The sequence below is a fragment of the Onychomys torridus genome, chromosome 22 (assembly GCF_903995425.1).
Source record: "Onychomys torridus chromosome 22, mOncTor1.1, whole genome shotgun sequence".
In the NCBI taxonomy this organism is placed as follows: domain Eukaryota; kingdom Metazoa; phylum Chordata; class Mammalia; order Rodentia; family Cricetidae; genus Onychomys; species Onychomys torridus.
The window spans coordinates 34870070-34890291 of NC_050464.1; the positions used below are offsets into that span (position 1 = coordinate 34870070).

Here is a 20222-nt window from a genome sequence, read left to right on the forward strand (position 1 = left end):
AAGCTCCATAGACCAGATCCAGCTTATGCAGCAGTGAAGAGTCCCTGTCTCAAACAAGGTGGAAGGTAAGGATGGATACCCAAAAGTTGTCCTCCGATCTCCCTAGGCACGCGGTGGCACCAAATCACCCCCCACAGATGATATATTATAGTTAGGGTTTCAAATAGAAGAGTAAGCTGTTTTAGGGTATGCCGGTCATCACTCCATATAAGATAGGTATCTTTGCAGCGCTTGAGAGTGGCGGTCCTCAGCCTTCCTAATGCTGTGGCCCTTTAACACAGTTCCTCAACTTGTGGTCACACCCCAGCCTTAAGAGTATGCTTGCTGATGTTCTTAACTGTAATGTAAGTATCTGTGTTTCCCAATAGTCTTAGGTGAGCCCTGTGGAAAGGTCATTCGATCCCCAAAGGGGTCGTGTGACCCACAGGTTGAGAAACACTCCTCTAGAGAAAAATCACTCACAGTAAGATAATTTGATTAAGCACTTTCCGGTGGAGATGCTGCCTACAGAGAACACCCAGCTATTTCACAAGGGGACTCCCCACTAGGATCACCCTGAGGCCCATTTCTTTCTTTTTATCTTCTCCCCCCTCCCAGAGCTGAGGATCGAACCCAGGGCCTTGTGCTTTCTAGGCAAGTGTTCTACCACTTAGCTAAATCCCCAACCCCAAACATATTCTCTCTCTCTCTCTCTCTCTCTCTCTCTCTCTCTCTCTCTCTCTCTCTTGCCAGAGCTGAGGACCGAACCCAGGGCCTTGTGCTTGCTAGGCAAGCACTCTACCACTGAGCTAAACTCCCAACCCCCCATTTCTTTCTTGACATTGTATGATTGACACTTCTCCTTTGTCCCTGTCTCTAGTTGGGGACATGGGGACATGAAGGCAGGAGTCTGAGACCTGGTGTGAGGGGACTCTTGAAGCTTTCGGTAGCCTCTGGAATCTGAGCTTTTTCCTTCCTGGCTATGGATGGCAGCTGGGAGCAGAGGGGATTGGTGCTGAGCAAACCTGGGTCTTCCTACCTGGATTTAGGGCTCTGCAGGTTTTGGCGGCTAAGGAATCGAGCGGCTGAGACTCGCTTTTTGTGGACGTTGGAAAGACCTGAGAGGAGAGAAATAATGGTCACCATGAGAGAGGGTTAAACAATGGTCCATAAAACCTCTTCAGCTTTTTGTGTGTGTACATATATTTATATGTGTGATAGCGTGTGTGTGTGTGTGTGTGTGTGTGTGTGTGTGTGTGTGTGTGTAATCCAGAGGACAACCTGAGTTGTCACTATAGGTAATGTTTAAACTTATCTTTTGAGACAGGGTCTCTCACTGGCCTGGAGCTGGCTAGTTAGGCTAGGCTGGCTGGCTGTGAGCCCTAAGGTTCTCTGGTTTCCTCTTTCCCCGTACTGGGACTGCAAGCATGCAACATCATGCCTGGCCCTTTCATGGGTTCTGGGGAAATCAAACTCAGATCCTTGTGTCTGAAAAGCCTGTACTTTGTCAAGTGAGCCCTCTCCTCAGACTCCTTTCCAGCTCTTCCTCTCGAGTGGAAAGGATGAGGGTGGGGGCAGGTATCAGTGGGGCTGGGTGAGGTGGTTGCTGATGCTGAACCAAATAATGCCAAGGTGAATGGAATGGAGGTGGGATGGTTCATGGGGCGGGCTGTGCCGCTGGAGAGAGGCTCCCAGGTGTACAGTCCCCTGCGTGTGGGGACAGAAGTGTGGTCTGTGTGTATGCAAGGGCGTCTCTGAAAGGGGGACCAGAGTGATAAAACCACTATCCCCATACACCCTCGAAAGGATCTCTCCAGCCCAACCCTCCCTAAGGTGACGAAGGCCTCCTAGGAGGGCAGTGTCAGTACCTTGTGTCAGCTCTGGAGCCTCAGCCACGTAGGTGAGGCGGAACTTGTTCCTCTTCCAGCTGCGGTCATTGCTGATGAGGGAATTGTTCGCCTTCTCGATGTTGACGTCATCCCCCACGCAGAACACATCACAGGCTGCCTGTGGCCCACAGAGAGTTTTTGGTGACCTCAGTTATCCTAGATGGCGCCTCCACAGGAGTTCTAAGGCATGGCATGGATGTCTCTCCCCATCCCTCTTTTTTTCTCCTCTCTCTCCCTTTCCCTCCCTCCCTGTCTCCACCTATTAATCTATATAGCTGTTCTTCCTTCCACCATCTATCTACCAACCCCACTCACCCGTCCATTGATCTGCCCACACTTTCATCTACCTAGCTGTCTGTCCATCTACCTTATTGATCCTTTCTTCCATCCATTCAACTAACCATCCATCCATCCATCCATCCATCCATCCATCCACCTACCTATCCATCCATCCATCCATCCATCCATCCATCCACCCACCCATCCATCCATCCATTCATCCATCCATCCATCCATCCATCCACCCACCCACCCATCCACCCATCCATTAACCATCCATCCAACCATCCATCATCCAACCATCCATCTATCCATCCATCTATTAACCATCCATCCATCCATCCATCCATCCATCCATCCACCTATCCATCCACCTATCCATCCACCTATCCATTCAACCATCCATCCTTCTATCCATCCATCTATTAACCATCCATCTAACCATCCATCCATCCATCCATCCATCCATCCATCCACCCACCCACCCAACCATCCATCCATCCAACCAACCATCCATCCATCCATCCATCCATTAACCATCCATCCATCCATTAACCATCCATCCATTAACCATCCATCCATCCATTAACCATCCATCCATTAACCATCCATCCATCCATTAACCATCCATCCATCCATCCATCCATCCATCCATCCATCCATCCAACTAACCATCAATCCAAGCATCCATCCATCATCCAACCATTCCTATCCATCTACTGACCCACACACCCATCTACCTTTCTACTCACCTATCTATTTGTCTGTCTCCACCTAATATTTATCCACCTACTCACTCTTTCATATACCCATCCATCTACCCCCACCCATCCATCCATGTGCTCACCATCACCCTATATTTTGAGCAGTGACTTGAGGTCTTCACCTCTACTGAAGACACATCTATGATGACGTTTATTACTAGAGTCTACATGCCCAGAGGCTTAACAATAAAAATGAAAATAAATACCATAGAACTTTCTTTCATCTTCAAAAGATTTAAAACAATTACACAAAGCCAGGACAAGCTGTCTGGATACACACTTTTTTCTTATTTGTTTCCTTTTTGGTCAAAGCTTCTCTATCAGCAAACATTAATGATCCTAAGATTACTGCTCAGAATGATTAGTAAACTTTTTCTGAGATAGGTCCAGGTTTGTCTTGAACATGCAGGTCCAAGTGATGCCCTTGCCTCAGCCTCTCAAACAACTGAGATTGAGGTATATACAACCATAGAAATATTTTTTTTTTCAATGAAATGTAAAGTTTTCAAACATAGGTTTTATTATTATCTGGCTGTGTGCCTATTTTAAAACAACAGTTGACATGCTCATCAACATAAAAATAGAAAAGTAAAATATCATACTGTGGAATATTATTTGGCTACAAGAAGGGATAAAGTACTGACCCATGCTACAGTGTGGACGAACCTTAAGAACTTTATAATAAGAGGGGCTGGAGAGATGGCTCAGAGGTAAAGAGCACTGGTTGCTTTTCCAGAGGTCCTGAGTTCAATTCCCAGCAACCACATGGTGGCTCACAACCATCTGTAATGAGATCTGGTGCCTTCTGCTGTACAGGCAGACAGGCAGACAGATCCATGATAAATAAATCTTTAAAAAACCTGTATAATAAGGGAAAGAAGCCAGTCATAAAAGGTCACCTGGTTTTGGATTTCATTCCTACAAAACGAACAAGAAGGAATGTCTGCAGACACAGACATGAGTGAGCTGGGGGTGGGACGGGAGACCAGGATGCCAACAGATGGCTAGAGCAATGTTCTCAACCTGTGAGTCATGACCCCGTTGACAAACCCGTCTCCAAAAATTTATCAGTTATGAAGTAGCAACAAAAATAATTCTGTGGTTGGGGGTCACCAAAGCATGGGGAACTGTACTAAAGGGTCGCAGTGTTAGGAAGGGTGAGAACCGCTGCTCTAGAGCCTTTTCAGGCCTGGCCTCGGGATGCTCAGTCAAGCTTGGCTGGCGAGATAAGGAAATACAGTGATCTCGAATACGAATGACCCTGAATCATCTCTGCTCTCAATGTCTGGGTGGAAATCCAGGTACGGGCTTATAAGTACAGCTCCTTCTAATAACTCAGAGCCTTGGGCCTCAGTTTCCCCTTTTGCCTTCTGCACAAGTGCCATGACAGAAGCTGCCCAGGACCCTTCCTTCTGGGGTTGCTGATGAGGAACCCATTCCAGGGCAGTGGACAGAAAGAATAAAAGCCACAGTGTCGGCTTTGGGACCCCCGAGGACCCTGAGTAGAAAATGTGTGCGGAGCTGTATCCTGGCTGATGGACATTGGGGGAAGGCTCTCCCTTGCCTATCCTTCTCTCTTTCCCCTTCCTTTTCTTCCTAACATTTCTCCTTCCTTCCTCCTTCCCTTCCTCACTTTATGTTTCTACCCACACCTCCTTCCCTTTCCCATGCTGGGGTTAGAACCCTGTGCCTCCTACATGCTGGGCAAGCACACTACCACCGAGCAATCCTACCATGGAGCCACACTGCCACAGACAGCTTGGCATTGTCTGGAGTACAATGGGTCTCCTACCTTGAAGACCTTCTTGGCCCAGGTCCTGAAGGCCTCTTCCTGCCCGCAGAGCTCATCCCCCTCTCTCATCTTCAGAATCCTCTCCCCTCCCAGCTCCTCCAGGAGGGTGTCCACTGCATGCCCAAAGGCGCAGAAGTGGGGGTACGCTCGAGATCCCAGGCCGAATACTGAGAACCTGTCCAGGAAAAAAAAAAACCCAAAAATTAGATCTATGACGGGGGCTGTAGGGTGTAGGAGGTAGAGTATCTGGTTTCATGGGCTGAGTAGTGTGACCTCGAAATTCACGGACTTGAGTCCTGAACCCCTACGGGATTGTATCTTGAAATAGCTTTAAGGAAGTGACCAAGGTTAGTTAGATCCTTATAAAGTCAATTTCCTCTCCTCCTCCTCTCCCTCCTCCTCTCCAGAAAGAAGGTAGTTTTTTTTTTTTTAATTTATTTATTATGTATGCAGAGTGCACCAGACCAAATTATGGATGGTTGTGAGGCACCATGTGGGTGCTGGGAATTGAACTCAGGACCTCTGGAAGAGTAGCCAGTGCTCTTCACCTCTGAGCCATCTCTCCAGCCCAGAAGGTAGTTTTTAACAAGCCAGTAAGAGAAGCCAGCTGGAACCTGCCCCTTGCTGAGCTCCGAACTTTCAGAACTATGAAGAAACACATTTCAGTGGAAGGATGGCTTTAATCCCAAGAGCTCTCAAGATCCTTCTTCCTCTTGGTCTCTAACAGTGATTACTGTCCTCAAGAGAAAGTTCCAGTGGTTTCTGAGGAAGGAGAGTCGGGGAGGGCAATGAGCGGGAAACACCAGCTGTTGGATGCACGATCCGGTGTTAGCTAGACCATCCACAGAAAAGAATCTCAGTGGGGATGCTTCTGTGTGCCACATATCAATTTGTCTTAAGAAGGGCCATGGGAATTCTAATGTGGTGGCCATCAGGGAGCAGGACTAGCAAAGTGACCAGGAGGACTTCTGAACATATCACATGTTGGTGTAGAGGTAGGATTTCCTCCATGGGGTTAAAATAGAACCTTAGTCACGCACACTGTACATGTGCACTGTACCCTTTCTAATGTCTGAAACTGATGTTTCACAAGCTCTCTCCACCAAGAGAATGCTGATACTTGAGTCAGTAGGGGTCAAGTTAATATGAGTTTTCTCCATGCTGAGGTAGGGACCAAAGTATAGCAGGGGGATGGAACTTGTTAACAAAATTTTTGTTTGTTTGTTTGTTGGAGGCAAGGTTTCATGTTGCCCAGGCTGGCTTTGAACTCTGATTCTCTTGCTGCCATCTCCTGAGTACTGGGATTTCAGGTGTATAGTACTACATCCAGTTACTTTATAGTCTTATAGATATTATAGAGCTCATTTCTGGAGTGTGGTCCTGGCTGGTGTTCTGAGCCAATAGGACTACAATGATGGATTCCAAAATGGGACAAAAGTCCCTCTCTCCCTCGACTCCAAGGAAGGTATGCTGCTGAAGACAGTCACCCCAGATAAGCCAGGGAGTGGAGCCCTGTCATCCGCTGCCCCTGAATGGCTTGAGGCTGATGGGGATGAGAAGGTGATGGAGACGGAAGAGGAAGGAGGGACATTGGGAGGAGACCCTGCATCATTACAACATGAACTAGGATGGATCCAGGGGTCTCACTGGCGGAGCAAAAGTTATCACAGGTCCCTATGTCCTCTGCAGACCGACACCTACATGGTTATATCGTGACATTCCCTTCTCTTACAGCCTTCTGTTCCAGTGGCTCCTGAGCCTTCTCAAGTGCAGCCTGTGCATGAGGCCAGGTCTTTCCCATCATGCCCCACAGTTTTGCTGGGTCTGGGTACCACTCCTCACAGGAAAGCAGCCTGCACATAGATGTAGTAACCAGTGTGGGCAGATCTGAGGGGTGAGAGAAAAGGGCTCTTCTGCCTCATGCCGTTCATCTTCGCCTTAGCCCAATACAGATACACCTACGTCCAACACTCCTGTTATGTGGGTGTGTAATGTTGGCCACACTTGAGCATGCTTGATACTGTTATTGACTTTTCATGCTCTTTGAATTGCTTTTTAAAAAATTATTTAGATGTGTCTGTGCAGGTCTGCACACATGTGTGCTGACGTGCATGCCTGTGCACAGGCAGAGGCCAGAAGAGGGCATTGCATAGTCTTCTCTCTCCCTCTGCCTGTGCATATGAGGCAGGGTCTCTCCTTGAATCTGGAGCTTACATTGTCTAAGTCAGCAAGTCCCAGCAACTCTCCTGTTTGCACTCTCTTCAGACATGGGATTGCAGGCATGTGTGGGATGCTTGTTTCGTGTAACTTCCTTGTAACTTTCACTCACTGGCTTGGCAGACCACATCCTATGGCTTGAGTATTTGAATCCCCCTGACTCACATGTGGAAGCCTCTTGTGAGGGATGAAGAGAAAAGGCTTTTGGGAGGTGATTAGGTCGTCAGGGTGGGGCTCCTTAGAATAAAATTAGTGGCCATCTAAGGGGTGAAGAAACCAGACTTCATCCCTTCCACCACATGAGGACACCGCTGTAAGGAGCTGCGTATGATTAGGAGTGAGCTCTCATGAGACACTGGCCTTGGACTCCCCGGACCCTAGAACTGAGAACAATTGATGTCTGTCAGCCTTTTGGTACAGCATGGGCAACAGACTCAGACACGTGACTGTCACTAGCTCACCAGCAAAGGATCAGGTGGCTGACTCATGGACAACACTTCTGGATAGTCTGAGGGGCCCACACCACAGTCACTGGGAGACTCACGTTTCCATGACAATCCCTACTTAGGAGTCTAAAGCTCCTATTTTAAACCAACAGTTGACTTAAGTCCTCATGTGCAGGGCCAGATAGCAAAGATATTTAAGATTTCAAAACTGAAGGTGCCTTGTGGGCCTTTAGACAAGAAAACAACCCCCCCCCCTAAAAAAAACCCCAACAACAAAAGCCTGCATATTTTTAATTGATGAAATTAAAATATCACCATGATAATCAAGTACAAGGACTTTTGGTGTGTGCACAGGTATGGGCACACATTCATATGGAGATGTCAACTTTAGGTACTGTGTCTCAGGATAGCTTTTTTTTTTTTTTTTTTTTTGAGACAGGATGCTCACTGGGACCTAAGGACCCTGTCTCTCCTTCTCAGGGCTGGGATTACAGCTGCACACCTCGATGTGTGCCGCTATGCCTGGATTTCACCCAGGTGTTAGGGATCGAACTCGGGTCCTCATGCAAGTGTGATAAGAACTTAACAGACTGAGCCAACTCTCCACACTCTCGAGGACAGTTCTTTAAATACAAGTCTACCAATGGGAAAAAGGGAGTTCTTTTGGAGGGGGAGGCGGGGGGGGGAGGATTAGGGTGGGGACAGCATTTTTTCCTGACTGGATTATGAAACTAAGGCTAAAATAATGTCCTGATATCAAAAGCTAAGAGCTGTCCCACATTATGAGTGACCACACACACACCCCCACATACACACACACCCACATACACACACACATACAAAATAGAAAAGAGGGTAAAATGTTGCAGTAGACATGATTCTTCACCACGTAGGAGCCCTGTGTCCTGTGCCGTCAATGAGCCTGGCTCTGAGCAGTCATTGAGAAGGCTGGTCCGGCCAAGGTGGGAGACGTTCATGACTAGGTCTGGATGGTGGACGAACAGTGCGTTGGTCTGTCTTGACCTTTAACCAGGACAGCAAACCTTGACAGTCCCCATTTTCTTTCTTTCCAAATACTTATTAAACTGGACACACATCGACTCCTCAAATGCGTGTCTTTGGCCACTTCCTCCCGCAAATTACTTCATGGAATGTGACTCTGCTTGGGAAGACGTGGGCCTGGGGAGTAGTTTTCAAATCGGACCTCACAGGAGAGGCCCCTGGCAAGGTTTAGAAGAGAAGAGGCGGGGGCGGGACCAGTCCTAGACCGGCTGCAGGATGTCTCCAGGCTGGGCGTACCCAGGCATCACACTGCAGATCGCAAACCTCCCTAGGTTATTTTTGTTTTGTGGAGACCAAGTCTCCTAATGTAGCCCAGGCTGGCCTTGAACTTGCCATCCTTCTGCCTCAGCTTCTCAAGGGCCAGGACACAGCCATGCACGCTCAATGCACCTCCAGGTGACTCTATCATGCAGCTAGGGTTGGGAACCACTGGGTCATCATGGCACCTACGGTTCACTCTGTGTAAAATTTGTCTCCTTGGAAAAAATGGCTTAGACAGTGGCATTCGGAGACTAGGACCCTCCAGCACAGATGGTGGATGAACCTTGGGGATGGGATTGGTGGAGGGGGGGAGGTGGGGTTAGAGGTCAGAGGTCATCAGGTACAAATGTCCCCACACATGGGAGACCAGGTAGTGTGAGTCAGAGAGGGAGGGACCCTGGAGGAATGAAGGGACGCTGGGTGAGAATTCTCCTCCTGAACAAAGAGCCACTTTGCAGCTGAGCCCTGCTCCCTTAGAGCCTTCGTCAGCCTCAGTCCCCTGCACGGGTGCTCACCTCACATTGGCCAGGGGTCCAGTACTTTCAAAGTTGTCCCTGAGGTCGGGTCCGTCGCCTGATGACTTCCGGGAGTCAGAGTAGGAGGAGACGCTGTTGAATCGGACCTTGTAGCTCCTGTGGTAAGCGAACACTTAGCTGTGAGTTCTGCCTTGGAGCCCCCTCCCGAGGCCAGCTCCCACTCTGGATCTTCAACTTGCTGGTCCTGGTTCTAGAACCTTCTCTCCAGTACTGAGCCAAACTATACCACTCCCCCAGGCTCTTTGAGAATGGACTTCCTCACAGTCACCACAATGATAGCCAACTTCTCAAATGTTTCCGGGCCTTGTTTAAATCGGGAAATGGAGACCCACAGAGTTCAGATGGTCTCATCAGTACGGAGAAGGGGATGGAGGGATGCTGTGACTGTGAGACCAGGTCTCCTGGCCTCTCAAGTTTTAGCAGGTGGAGCTCTGCTGAAGTGATGGTGTACTGGTTCAGTAGGGATGGGGCGGGGGCCGAGAGCCAACGTTTCCGTTCCCAGACCTCAGCGGGTTGCTGGAAACAAGACTGGTGCTCTCCGATATGGCAGCCATTTGCTCCCTGCAGCCATATAAACCCAAAGATAATTATAATGAGCTACAATTAAAAACCAGATGTCCAAGAAGAGGGAACTTGGCTAAATGTGGGATGCTCATAGTAGGTATCCAGAGACTTTTCAGCCATAAAGAAGAATGAAATCACCTGAGCGGCGGCAGCGGCGCACACCTTTAATCCCAGTACTCAGGAGGCAGAGGCAGGTGGATCTCTGTGATTTAGGGTCAGCCTGGCTTAGAGAGAGAGTTCCAGGACAGCCAGGGCTACACAGAGAAACCCTGTCTCAGAAAACCAAAACACCAAAAAAAAAAAAAAAAAAGAAAAAAAGAATGAGGTCACATCATTTGCAGAAAATGGGGGCTGGGTGATGGTTATGTAAGCCAACCCCAGAAAAATATTCCACATTTTCTCTCATTTGTAGTTCCTAAATTTATGTATGTATGAACACCCCGAAAGAACAAGTGAAACTATTTAGGGGACATGGGAAGGGGGTTAGGGATGTCCGGGAAGTATGCTCAACCGACAATGTGTACGTGTATGAAAATTTCAAATGTTGTTTCCTTGCCTGCACCCGTCAATTTCTGGTCCAGGTGCTCAGTGGCCATGTGTTGCTGGTGGCTGCTTGACAGCTAGTGTCAACAGATGAGATCATTGTAGAAAGTCCCACAAGCCTGGCCCATCCCTGCCAACACTCTCCTGCTATGGAGTGACAGTCTTAGACATTTTAGGGTCACGAGCCACATTTCCAGGAAAGATGGAAACTGTTTTTGGCACTGATCTGACGCACGCATGGACACTGTGTGTGGGTGAATGTGTGTGTATGTATATATGTATATGTGCACATGGGCACACGTGTGCATGTATGTAAGCATGTGTGTGCACATTTGTGGGGTGTATATGTACTTACTTGTGTGTGGAGACCAGAGGTCTTTGGGAGTCTTCCTCAGGTGCTGTCTATCTTGTGTTTTGAGACAGAGTCTCTCATTGGTCTAGAACTCAAATAGGTTAGCTAGTCTCCAGAACCTGTCTATCCCTGCCTCCCCAGGGCAGAAATAATCATACCTGCCTTCTTGGCTTGTTCTCTCTCTGTCTCTTTGTCTCTCTGTCTCTGTCTCTCTCTTTTCTGCTCCCCCTTTTGCATTTCTGGAGACAGGGTCTCAATATGAAGCCATGGCTGGCCTTGAACTCACAGCTGTCCCCTGCCTGTCTTCCAAGTGAGGAGATTAAAGGCATGAGCCACCACACCTGGTCCCACCATGCCTGGCCCATGACTTTTTAAAATGTATTTTCAGAGGATGGAGCTCAGGTTCTGCATCTCCCCATAGTTTTCCCTGCCAGGGAGGATGTCTGAGACCCGGACCTCAGCACAAGAGGCTCAGGAACCCAAGACAGAAAGCAAAATCCATTCCCATCAAGACCTTTTGCTTTTAGACACAACAAAACCGAGGGCTGGCAGCTGCTGCTCTGGCAGAGGATCTGAATTCAGTTCCCAGCACCTACACGGAGGCTTAAAACTACCTGTAACTCCAAGGGATGTAATTCCCCCTTCTGGCTTCTATGGGCACTACACATACTCACATAATAAAATATATTTAAAAAAAAAAAAAACCCCAATGTAAAACAAAATTCCCAATACTCAACAAACAATCCTTCCCTTCCCAAATCCCCTAAATGAAAACAGAATCCCAAGAAACACATTAGAATGCAAAAGGAGAGAGAGAGAGAGAGAGAGAGAGAGAGAGAGAGAGAGAGAGAGAGAAACAAAAAAGGAACATGCACATTCTGGCAGAGCATTTCTAGGCTGGATGCTTTTCAAAGTTTTTGTTCTAACAAGGTTCTAAATACACGGATGTGTATTTTCTGCCCCCAAAATAGACTCACATTGAGTCACTTCTCCAAATCCGTCATGCAGCATACCAGGGGGGTGGCTGTGTCGTTAGCGGGGGAGGCAGGATGGATGGTTGTGGGGTAAAAATACCAGCACGGGTACCGTATGAGGCTGGAGGTTTCTGCCATTGCTCTCTCTGTTGTGGACAATTCCCTCCAGCCTCAGCAGCAGCCTCTAGAGACTGGCAGGGGCAGAGATTTCTCCCCATTCGGTTAATGAGAAAGACCAGGGGTCAAGAGATTTGCTTAAGGTCCTTGAGTTAGTAGCACAGCCTGGGTGAGAAGTCAGGTCTCTTTGAGATTCAAAGGTGGCCTGGGATGTTCCAACACTGGACATGCATCATCTAATGTATGCCATGCATGCACACACACACATACACACGCAGCAGCAGCACGCACACATGCACACACACGCATACAGATGCTCTGTACCTGCGCTGGCTGTCACGGACAGCAACCAGATTGTGGGCTCCAGAGTCAGCCTGGGAGAGGGAGGGCCCTTTACGGGGAAAGAAACGCAAGGGTTCCGGGTACCTAGAGGGGAGAATGGATGGTGCCCTATCTCTCCCTGAAGGAGGTGGGGAGAGGGGAGCTGCTGTAGATGGAAAGGAGAGAGATGGGAAGTTGAGGCCAAGATGCTGGAGCTGGAGGAGAGCAAGTGCTGACCAGAAGGTGCTCATGGTTCTGTTCCCTGGGTACCCAGAACCTGAGCTTGGTCCTGTGCTATCAGGAGGGAGACCCAGAGAGATCGTCGCCATGCGTGTCTAAAGTCCAGCCAGTCAAGCATCACACACACACACATTCTTTCTTGTTTGTTAATTTTTCTGATTTTGTTTTTATGAGACAGGTTCCTCTGTGTAGTCTAGGAACTCACTCTGTAGCCCAGGTTGGCCTCGAACTCACAGAGATCCACCTGCCTCTGCCTCCCAAGTGCTGGGATCAAAGGCATGTGCCACCACCGCCCGGCTCACACACACATTCTCAAGTCACAGGGTCTGCTCTTTGGAGGCAACCCTATATTGGTCTCCTCGAGGGGGGTTCAGTGTGCACATGCCCTGTGTTCAGCACCTCTAAGGAGGTTCTGGAGATTTCCAAAGGTGGCTTGGAGCACAGATACTTCCACCTTGCAAAACACTCTGACCGGGAGTCCTTTTTTAACCCTTTCACTATGTGGGTCCTGGAGATCGAACTTAGTGATCAAGGTTGGTGGCACGCAACCCCCACCCCACTAAGCCACCTTGCCAGCTCTGTAAAATGCCTTTAGAACCTTGAGAGCCCCATGGGAGATGCAACTCCTCCAAGAAGGAGTGTGAAATCACAGGTGTCTGCCTGACGAGATATCTTATTTACTCTTTCAACTTGACTTGGACATTAGCTGCACAAGGAGAAAATGGCTCCCACAGGTGTAAGTTCTAAAGGCAGAGAGTTCCAGAGAACCGAGGTTTGCACAGTGTGCCTCATCTTTCCCGAGACTCTCCTATCTTTTTGTTTTTCCCTCATTTGGTTCCCACCAGTCAAAAAGTCAAGGTAGATATTTACAATCTTTGCTTGATAACAAAATTGGGGGAGAGACGTGTCGAGCTGGAAACTGTAACAGTAGCCTCAGTGAAGCCCAGACCACCAGCTAAAACCCATCTCCAAAGGCCATCAGCCATAGCCTGGTCCTCACATGAACCCTAGGCGTCGAGACATATTGTTCAGCGGTTCCCAAGAGCAGTATGTGACGTCAGAGGGGACATTCACTTACTTTCTTTCCTCCTGCACAGAGTTCGGGTGCCTCATCTCCATCAAAGCACAGCCAAATTTCTAGAAGTTAGAAACAAACAGAATATGAAGAACCTATTAGTGGAGGGGTCACAGAGTCTGGGGCCTTAGCTGGTAAAAGCAGAGCCTGAAGCCTGATGGATAGGTATCAGGGACAGCCAGGGGCTGAGATGGGCAGCCAATGCCCCAGCTGCAAGTCCGATGTATGTATGGGGATGGGGTGGTGCATACCCAACAGGTGTGAACTCTCCACCCCAGTGTACGACTATGTGTTGTGGCCTTTATTGTATGAAAGTACTACAGCATGCTCAGAATTGGAGTACCTCAAACACACAGCTCACTGCGGGGACTGTTTAGCCAGGAGACACTGACAGACAACATTTGGTATTGTCCCATTTGCCCAAGTTGGATCAAATCAAATCCTGGCTCTGGGGCTCTGGGAGGGAGGGCTTGCTTCTGAGGGGCAGCTGTGGGGCAGGGTCCCAGCTGTGCCTATTTCCTCTGGGGGATGGAACTCCATGCCAGGGCAGGGGCATTCCCTCTCACCTCCCCGTTCTCAGGGGGGTCTCCATTGCCAAAGGTGCTGGTGACCACCAAGACCAGGGCTTCGTGCTCCAGGTGCACAATGTCATACTCCTCCATGGACATTGCCTAGGTGGGCGGGGACATGGGAGAGGGGAGACGTAAGTGGTGATGGGAAGGGATGCAAAGGGGACAGGGACGCAAGCAGCAAGAAGGTGAGCTAGTCTGAGCTGCCTCTGTGAAGGTGAGCTAGTCTGAGCTGCCCCTGTGAAGGTGAGCTAGTCTGAGCTGCCCCTGTGAAGGTGAGCTAGTCTGAGCTGCCCCTGTGAAGGTGAGCTAGTCTGAGCTGCCCCTGTGAAGGTGAGCTAGTCTGAGCTGCCCCTGTGAAGGTGAGCTGGTCTGAGCTGCCCCTGTGAAGGTGAGCTGGTCTGAGCTGCCCCTGTGAAGGTGAGCTGGTCTGAGCTGCCCCTGTGAAGGTGAGCTGGTCTGAGCTGCCCCTGTGAAGGTGAGCTGGTCTGAGCTGCCCCTGTGAAGGTGAGCTGGTCTGAGCTGCCCCTGTGAAGGTGAGCTAGTCTGAGCTGCCCCTGTGAAGGTGAGCTAGTCTGAGCTGCCCCTGTGCTGGGGCCAATGTGCTTACTATTGGCTTACTATTCTGTGGGCTCACTCATGACGTTTGCTGGCATGACATCTTGCTATGGCCACTGTGTCCTGAAGGGTTATGGGAACCTGGGCCCTGGTCCAATGAAGTAGTCTGTAGGAGATTAGATCTTCATGAAGACCCCTGGACTTGTTTTTCTTTGCTTGCATATGTGTGTGTGTTTTTGGTGTGTGTGTGCGTGCGTGTGTGTGTGTGTGTGGTGTGTGTGTGTGTGTGTGTGTGAGAGAGAGAGAGAGAGAGAGAGAGAGAGAGAGACAGAGACAGAGAGACAGAGAGAGAGAGTGTATGTGTGTGTTTTTGTGCATATGTGTGTGGTGTGAATGTGTATGTGTGCATGTGTGTGAGAGTGTGTGTGTGTATGTGTGCGTGGTGAGTGTGTGTGCATTAGACAGTCAGAAGCTGACATTGGGCATCTTCCTCCACTGTTCTCCACTTCATTTCCTGAGACAGGGTCTCTTAGTTGAGCCCAGAGATCACTGATTAGTCTAGGCTAGCCAGCCAGCTTGCTCTGGAGAGTTCCCCTATCTCACTGTCCATGTACTGGGACTATAGGCAGGCCACTACCTGGCATTTACATTTGGGTGCTGGGCATCCAAACTCCAATTGTCATGCTTGGAATACAAGTGCTTTTCTGGCTAAGCCATGCACCCAACCCCATGTCCCCAGATACTTCACAACTTGGAGTCCTGACCACAGCAGTTAGGGTGGGCGCGATCTGGCAACACCTGACCAGGTTTGCCCAGTATTTTCTCTAATCCTGCCTCCAATATCCCAAAGGCCCTGAGCCCCTCGAGGCTGAGGTACCCACCATAGGGAGACACTGTCACCTGCACCTTAGCATTACTTGAACATTTCTCAAAGGACTTTCTGAGCCTCCCCAGATGCTCCATGAGAACCAGGGATCTTGTTTGGGTCAGGTATGTTTGGGAAATATGTGTAGTTCATAATTTCCCAAATTATAACGGGTGTTCATAGATTAAAAGCTCTGAAAAGTCCTGATATATCCTTGGAGCTGTAGCTATTGAGGTTTCTCACACTGATCCTAGCAGGATGGGCTGTCATCAACCCATTAACATTTTGCTCTACAGATGGGGGTTTCCTGTGCCCTAGACTCTTGGCAGATCCATGGGAGACATATCTATGTCTGATGTGTATACAGATATGTGCATTATTTCCCATGAGGGTCCAGGAGCGTATACTAGCCTTGCTCACCTTGGCATCAAAGGCGTGCTTGAAGATCTCGCACAGGGTCTTGGCGTAGGCTTGTGATTTGCCCGTCTCTGTGGCGTAGAGAATGGTTGCTTTGACCCTCTTGGCCATGGCTTGCCCCATTAGCTTGGCCGAGAACTTGACGGCTCTGCGAGGGAGCAGGTGGAGAGAAAAATGGGGAAGAGAGAGGGTCACAGGATGCTAGGATGAGACTTAGGGACCTCTAGAGACACACAGCACCCCAGAATTCAGAGGCCATTTGATTTGTGCATTATTTCCCCAGAGCAACAAGTTCCGAGGTCCCAGGTTGGCAACATGGCTGCTGTTGGATGGATGGTTGGCTGTTTCTAGTCCTGAGAACCTTGTTACCAATAATCTCCCAGCCCTGAATTAGAGGAGATTTAGAGATAAAAATTGATCTCTTTTATGTATTTAGTGTGTGTGCACCGGTAGTCATATGCTTCTGCCTCAGCCCAGGCACGGAGAGTCAGAGGTCAGCCTACCGAATTGGATCTCTCCTTCCATCGTGTGGATCCTGGGATTCAGATTCAGATCCTCAGGCTTGGCAGCAAGTGCCTTTACCCCATGAACCATCTTGCTGGTCTAACTTCAGTGGTTTTGTTGTTGTTGTTATTATTATTATTATTTTAACATCCTCGGAGGAAGAACAAGACTGCTTTCTTTACAAACATACATCCAGCCAAGTTTCTGCATGGAACTTGGTGCCTAGTGGGCAGCATCTTGGAGAGATAGCAAATATCTCTCCAAAGACACTGTGAAGTCTTAAAGACCCTGTGCCCAAGCTGGGAGGAGTCTGACATCAAGTTTGAGAACTCGAAGCTAGGGGCGTAGGGGTGGCAGGGGAGGGACAGGTGCAGGGGGAGGTGGAGAGGAAGAGGGAAGGGGATGAGTGGCTGCCGACCACAGACTTGGCTCTACCCTGCTGAACCTGAAATTCCCCTCCCTGTTCTTACTAGGAATCTCCTAGAAGACAAATTCCTAGACATCTCCCACCTGAGGCATATTGGCAGGAAGTTCATAATTTTATAGCGTTAGGGAAACCACCCACACTGCAGGAAGGCTTGGAGCTCAGGGGGAGGAAAGAGAGGAATAAAAGTTCCCTGGAGGGCTCCCCTGGAAGGCTGGGAGCACGGAGAGCATGGATAATTAACCCACAGGGTCTCCACCCTGAATGTAATAACAGTGTTCCTTCCAACTGCTTTTCTCTCCTGGCTCCTGCAGAACGGAACTGTAGACAAAGGCTCTCCGGAGACCGTTTGGGGTGCTCTGGAGGAGGCTGCTGGTGAGCTCTTAGTGGCCAGAGGTTGGGGAGGAGTCAGGAAGAAGAGAAAGGAGGGAAGTAGGGATGGATGGATGGAGAATGAAAATATCTACTAGGTCCAGGTTCATGGGATCAGGTACCGCAAGGTGGCTCGGAGTCTTGCCTCTGGGGTTCCTAGTATAAATGGTACCTGCTGCACACCTGGATGCCACACATGAGAGTTCTAGAACCTAGGGGATGAACACAAGCTAGCTGAGCTTGTATCAGTGTCTTCTGCAAACAGAGGTTCTTGCTGAGGGGTGAGTGGGGTCTTCTTTCTTGGGACAGACAGCTGTTGATTCCATTAAATCATCTTAGTGGCGTACACTACATACACCAGCTGGACCCTGGCTTAAAAGTGATTCCTTAGTGCCCTTGGTCCATAGCCTTCTGATCTTCCTTTTGGCTCAGTTAAACATTATTATTATTATTATTATTATAGTAATGAATAATAATAATTATTACTAATTTTTAAAAAAGACAGGGTCTTGCCATGTGGTGGTGGCACACACCTTTAATCCCAGCACTCAGGAGGCAGAGGCAGGCAGATCTCTGAGTTTGAGGCTAGCCTGGTCTACAGAGTGAGTTCCAGGACAGCTAGAGCTACACAGAGAAGCCCTGTCTCAAAAAACCAAAAAAGAAAGAAAAGAAAAAAAAAAAAAAGACGGGGTCTTGTTATGTAGCTCAGCCTGCCTTACCTATAACCCTTATCCGGTGTGTGTGTGTGTGTGTGTGTGTGTGTGTGTGTGTGTGTGTGTGTGTGTGTGATGGTGGTAGTGGAATGGAAATGGACGTACCCACCACTGTGCTGGCACAGGACACAGCACCTGCCTAGTTCCAGGTACCCCCAGCTTGTGAACATATTCCCTCCATCCCCTGGTGCAGGGCACTCACTCTGCCAATTTCTTGAAGCCAATCGCTCGCCGCTTTGTGGGGGTCCCATTGGTGCCCTTCCACACGTGGGTGTTCCATGGGTCAGGCTGGGAAGAGAAGCAATAATACCAGTCACAGCCCTGAGGAAATTCAATCCCACCTGGAGGTGCCCAGGGAAGCTAGGGCTGGCCAGCTCTCAGCCCTACAACGTAGGGATTCAGCCAGGGATGGCCACAGATGTCCCTATGCAAGGCGATGGGCACAGCCTCCCCACATTGTCCCACCAGCCCTTCCCACTTAGCCCAGATCCCTTCAGACTCTGTTTGAGATAGGCTCTAGCTATGTAGCCCAGGCTGCCTGCAAACTTGTCATCTTTCTGCCTCTCCCTCCAACCCAAACTCTTCCTGGATAAGCACGTCCTCTTCCTGAATACTCATTTCCCTGTCTCTGTAAGTCTCTTGGGCTACTGGGCACATGCGTGTTCACAGCACTGACCCCGATAGAGATGGGCCCCTGTGGGTTGGGAAAACTTGGCCCAGGGCAGGATAGATCCCAGGGCAGAGCAGGAGCACAGGGCAGTGTGGGGCAGGACCTGGTATTCGAAGGATGGAGTGAGTCGATAGTTGAGCATCTCCTGGTGGAATACAGGGGTGATGCTGCCCGACATGGGGGGCACAATCCACACCCAGTCAGCGGGGCAGCCCCCTCTGCAGCGGTATTCATTTTCCATGTGTTTGATGAAGGACTCCGTGGCAGAGTGGTGGTCAACGATGGTCACCTTGTCACTCTGGGGGAGGAGAAGGGACAAGGAGTCAGGAATGAGGAGAAGGCGGGAGGTTTGGGAGCCTTCCTTACAGAGTCTGCCAAAGGGCCGCCTTGGGATGAGTCTTAGCTCTTGAAGTCTAATGGTCCAGGACTTTCGTATAATTTTACAATTCTGCTTGGTGCTAGTGTGCCTCCAAGACTTTCCTGTCAATCTTGCCCATCTTCCCTACCGCCTTTCTCTAACCCGGGGCGGAGCCTCAGGCGGGAGCTAGACTCTCAGGCCTTTGGTTGGTTTTTTTCTTATATTTGTTTACTTATTTCATGCTTTACTTATCTTCTGTAACTATTTATCCCAGTGAAATAAAATCCGCTCAACTTAGTTTTCAGGAGTGAGTTCGAGCCGACTGGAGATCAGAGGAGTGAGCCAGCATGGAGGTGGGCGGACCAGTGTCTGGCACAGACTGACTGGAGCTGGCAGGTATGGATTCACAAGTTGTCGAGAGACACTGCCCTGACTCCGTTCTTTCCCTCACCTCTCCTATGTCCTGAGTGTCTCCACCAGCGGCTCAGTTCTGATCATTTCCACAGCTCCTTAATTCTCCCTGGGAGGTGGCCTCTTGCCCTGCCACCCCTACAGATCTCTGCACCATGATGTTCTGGGAGGTGCCTGCTCTAATCACATCCACCCAAGGTCTGAATGAACTTGCTGTCCTCTGTCTGCTCAGATGGAGGCCACTGGCGCTCCCTGTCCTGAAAGTGGCCATTGAGATCCCAGTTAGTGCCTGTCCAATTGGAAGAGTTGCCAGCACCTATCTTGGGCTCAAAAGCTGCCCTTTCTAGGTGGTGTACTTCCCACCCATCTTACTAGAACTCCTGTTGGGAGGGCGGGGGGCTATGTGGCCGAGAGTAGGATTGGATGTCGTCCCTGTGATGTGAATGTCGGACTCTCTAAGAGATGACAAAGCATGGAGATACCATCCTCAAACTGCAGAATGGTGAGTATCAAGTCCAGGGGTCTCTCCCACTTCTCTCTAGCAAATGTCTATCCTGCCAAGGCCCACAAGACAGGAAGGCATATGGACAGGAAGTAGGTCACATTGACAGATGGGAGCCCCCTGAAGGTGGTGTGTGTGTGTGTGTGTGTGTGTGTGTGTGTGTGTGTGTGTGTGTGTAGGAAGGTGCATGTGTGTATGTGTGTGGAGGTTGGAGGGGAACTTTCTTCAGATGTCTGTTTGAGTCAGCATCTCTTCTTGGCCCAGAGCCTCACCAAGCTGGGCTAGGCTGGATGGCCAGGGATTCGCCTGTCTCTGCCTCCTGTGTCACATCGCTGGGATTACAAGCATTTGTCCCCTCCATCTGGCTCTCTGTGTGGGTTCGGGGGGTTGTGAGGCCAGCACCTACTATACTGACTGAGCCATGTCTCCAGCTCCCAAAGGTGGATGG

The 20222-nt window shown here is 49.5% G+C and overlaps 1 protein-coding gene across 1 annotated transcript in view; it reads right to left on the reverse strand.

Annotated features, from left to right (window-relative positions):
* Positions 1-20222, reverse strand: part of Nos1 (nitric oxide synthase 1) — a 110191-nt gene that overhangs the window by 26077 nt on the left and 63892 nt on the right. Inside the window, 9 exon segments of the mRNA XM_036172049.1 lie at positions 1019-1097; positions 1848-1986; positions 4704-4878; positions 9205-9321; positions 13415-13473; positions 13978-14082; positions 15824-15968; positions 18036-18121; positions 18607-18801. Coding sequence (XP_036027942.1) covers positions 1019-1097; positions 1848-1986; positions 4704-4878; positions 9205-9321; positions 13415-13473; positions 13978-14082; positions 15824-15968; positions 18036-18121; positions 18607-18801 — 1100 coding nt within the window.